The following is a 4413-nucleotide window of genomic DNA, read 5'->3' as shown; positions in this document are numbered from 1 at the left end:
AAGCGGTTTTTAATTGATTTACCGTGAAATCTAGTAAAAAAACGAACAATAATAACTAAAAGCCTTTTACGTTCTCAGTACTTTTTGAGTAGACATTTTTTTAACAAAAATTTCCGATTTAGGTGTGAAAAATGGTTTTAATAGGACCACCAATGAAGTTGAGATACACACATATGTTATATGAACCATCATTTCTTATGAAACTAAAATAAGTCGATTAAATATATAGAATTCTTTAAATTAACTTCAGTAAATGTCACAGATAATTTGAACCAAAATAAAATGGAATAAAATACACCAAAAAATTAAAGAAATATTGAAAAAAATAATAAAAAAGTAAAATAAATTATAATAATATTATAAAATATTAAATAAAATACAATAAAAAATACAGTAAAATTCAAAAAAAAAATTAATAGACTAAAACAAAATACAGATACAATAAAATACAAAATACAATAAAGATAAATAATATAAAAAATCGTAAAATAAAAATAAAATCATTGTAAATTAAATACAATGCATAAAAAATTAAGATTGAATTAAATAAAATAAAATTAACTAAAAAAAAATTAAGTAAAATAAAATAAAACAAAGTAAAATTAAATAAAATAAAATAAAATAAAATAAAATAAAATAAGTAAAATAAGTAAAATAAAATAAAATAAAATAAAAAAAAATAAAATAAAAAAAAAATAAAATTAAATAAAATAAAATAAAGTGAAATAAAATTAAATTAATTTAAATAACTTAAAACAAAATTAAGTACCATAAAATAAAGTCAAATAAAATAAAGTAAAATAAAATAAATTAAATAAAATAAAATAAAATTGAATTATTTTAAATGAAATAAGTTAAAATAAAATTAAACAAAATAAAATAAAATTATATAGTTTTAATTAAATTTATGTACAGTTGAATAAAATTAAATAAAATTTAATTAAGTTCAATTAAATAAAATTATTAAAATTAAATCAAAATAAATAAAATTAGAAAATATCAAATCAAATTGATTAAAATAAAAGAAAACAAAATAAAAGTTGTTAATATTATATAAAATTAAAAAAAAACAAATTAAATGAATGAAATAATATAAAATGAATAAAAGAAAATAAAACAAAATAAAAAATAAAATATTATTAAATTAAATTAAATAAAACAATATAAAAAAAACAAAAATTAAAAATTAAACAAAATACTGTAAAATAAATCGGGAACATTACAATAAAAGACACCGGTGTATCTACAAGTATATACACCTATCCTCCTAATTAAGGAAGAAAATACAGAACATGGATGTCAATGACATAAATTACCGGGAAATATAATTTAGCGAGTATAATATATAATAAAATAATGTTATGTGTAAAGTAGACCAAGTCGACTGACTAAGTTGCTAAAGAAGATTCACATATCAAATAAAATTTGTTCTTATTAACTCTTGAATGAAATACTCAAATACTCACAATACTCCAGGTATAGGATATGATAGATATTTTAATAATAGTAAAAATTTATAGTAAATAGTAAAAAATATTTAAATTTCTGATACCACTTAAGAGAAACAGTCACATAACATTCTTCGTCTTCCAAGATTTAAGTCTTGACAGAGTATTGTGCCATTGAGAAATTGCACATTTTTTCAAGAAACTGCATATTTCACTAATGGCTTCGATTTTGTTCATTTATCAATGGGGTTTTGCCTTAATGGGGTTTTAAAACTTACCAATGAAAAGCTTGTTTCCAACATATCCGAACAATTAAATTAGATGAATACATGAGATGAAGTGACGTCTACATAAACTGTTTGATTCAAAGAAATACTTTATTTTTACATATTATTACATTCTCTTTCACTGCTGTGAAATGCCCGATGTTTCGAATGCATGGAATATTTTTTTCACCGAATATATATAGGCAGCTGTGCGTAAGTCCAGACATGTTGCATACTCGTTAGCAGTGCTCTTAATACCCATAGCTGCTGTTTCCATGACGGTCTGTAAGGCTGCATCAACAATTTCGGCTTCAGATGTACAATCACGTATAGCTATCAGTTTATCATTTGGCTGGAATGTGATAAATTGGTGACCTTCGCTTGCCGACTTGTTCATAGAATTGAATAATTCATGTATCATGCTGTTCTCCCGTTTCACGGTCAGCTTGCCATAGGAGACATGGTTGATATTTTTTAAATACTCAAAATATGATACAGTAACACCACCAGCATTACAAAACAGATCAGGTACTACAAGTATCTTCTTTTTCAAAAATATTTCATCAGCTCCAGGAGTTGAAGGCCCATTTGCACCTTCAAGTATTATTTTAGCTTGTACCTTATCAGCGTTATCACTTGTTAGTACCTTTTGTGTAGCGCATGGCATTAGTATATCGCACTTTTCTGTTAGTAGATCACCAGTAAATTCCTTAGCTTTTGTGAAGCCTTTTATGCTTTTCGTTTTATTCTTATGTGCTAAAACTTCGTGTGGATTAATGCCATTCGGCTCATGCAAAGAACAATCCATCTCTTTGATACCAATTATTTTAGCACCAGCATCATGCACAAATATTGCAGCAAATGACCCGACATTACCAAAACCCTGAACAATTACTGTCTTGTCTTTCCAACCCGGCTTCATGCCAACCGCATTCATCCATTCTTTATCATTTATAAACATATCAGCGGCTTTCCAAACACCCCGACCAGTTGCTGATTCTCGCCCACGTATACCTCCATTGTGTACTGGCTTGCCAGTGACTATTGCCAACGAATTAATATCATTATAACCAAATGTCTTCATGTACTGGTCACACATCCAGCTCATTTCACGTGCACCAGTATTAACATCTGGGGCGGGCACATCAATACCGGGGCCAATCATGTTACGTTTTAGCAATTCCATTGTGTAACGTCGGGTAATAACTTGCAGTTCCGAACTGCTATACGTCTTAGGATCTATAGTTATACCACCTTTCGATCCACCAAATGGTACATTAACACAAGAATTTTTAAATGTCATAATGCTGCTAAGACCCTTAACTTCATCTGCATTAACATCTTTGGCAAATCGTATACCACCTTTCACAGGCAAACGATGTCGACAGTGATGAGCTCTGTAACCAGTTATTAACTCGTATTTACCATCTTTTCGAATTATTGGAAACGTCACCTCAAGGCATGTGGAAACCGTACCGATTAGTCTAAGTATAGCACTAACCCTTTCTTCACGCTCCTTATCGCTCATTTGAGGATACTTTTGCATTTCCTTAACAAGTGAGTCGGATGCTTTGGAGGCGGCATTGTGGTAGTAATACTCGATCATAGCGGCTAACTTAGGCGACTTCTCTTTAGGTATGCCTTGTAGATGCTTAGGAATCTCATGTTTCAGACGCCTTATGCGAATAGGAATAACCATTTCCCGACCACAAATTCTCAAAGTACTGAGAAATGAATACATTGAAGTAACTGAAACTTAATTCGTTGATTTTTAAATGCCAAAGTTTATTGTAAATTTCAATTTAGAAACCTATTTTAAAGGATTTTACTACACACAAGAAAAATAGAAAGTTAGAACATTTTTAATTTAAAAAAACATTTTTTCTGAAAAGACTTTATGAAAATTACCTTCTTTCTGACAATGAATTTAAATTAAAAATCAAAATTTTTAATTGCAAGTTGTCAATTTTTAAAAGTGTCTACTTGCTTACTGAGAACAAATTAAAATTATATTATTAATTTATTTTATAATGTATTTTACATTCTGTCTAAAAATTATTCAGAAATTATTTGAGACCACTGTTCTCTCTTAAAGACAACAAAATAAATATACGATATTATGTTAGGTTGAGAGGGTGCATATTTATACAACTGTTAGAGCACTGTCACACTTCCACTCAGAGACATCTATTGCTTGTTGCAATGCCTTCAGTTTTTTCTTTTTTGGAGAGGAGAGGCGTTCATCGATGGTAAAGTAAATTAATTTTTTGAAGGTCTATGTTTTAATAGATCTAATAAGTCTATCTATCTAATAGATGCAATAGAAAATACAATGTGGACTTATTGGGTTAAAAATATGAAATTTAAATTGATTTGCAATATTTAAACGTTTTTTACTAATATATATATGATAAATCGAAGCAGTTTATAAAAATTTCTTCCTTATGTATAAAAGATAATGCCTTCATCTTGTATATTGAATAACTATTGAAACCTATAGTATTAAAGATGTCATCATCATCATCTAGTACATATTATGTTTGACAATTGATGAAATCAATCATATTCAGATTCTATAGGATTGTAAGTTGATAAACCAAACATTCGATAACTAATATGCCTTGTTTTTGGAATTTTTTATCGATATTTCGAATAATTTTGATTTTATGTTAGGGTATGCCAATAAGCCATGTGTTCAA

General features: G+C 27.7%; 1 protein-coding gene across 1 annotated transcript; it reads right to left on the bottom strand.

The window, feature by feature from the left end:
• Nucleotides 1-1799: 1799 nt before the first annotated feature.
• Nucleotides 1800-3628, bottom strand: LOC119662189 (glutamate dehydrogenase, mitochondrial-like). Its single transcript, XM_038071763.1, has one exon. It carries the CDS (start codon nucleotides 3453-3455, stop codon nucleotides 1854-1856), a length of 1602 nt encoding a protein of 533 aa, XP_037927691.1. The 5' UTR covers nucleotides 3456-3628; the 3' UTR covers nucleotides 1800-1853.
• Nucleotides 3629-4413: the final 785 nt, after the last annotated feature.

This window comes from Teleopsis dalmanni, chromosome X, assembly GCF_002237135.1.
Source record: "Teleopsis dalmanni isolate 2A chromosome X, ASM223713v2, whole genome shotgun sequence".
NCBI lineage: Eukaryota > Metazoa > Arthropoda > Insecta > Diptera > Diopsidae > Teleopsis > Teleopsis dalmanni.
The sequence above is the reverse complement of the archived record's forward strand: the minus strand, read 5'-3'. Positions and strand labels throughout refer to the sequence as shown.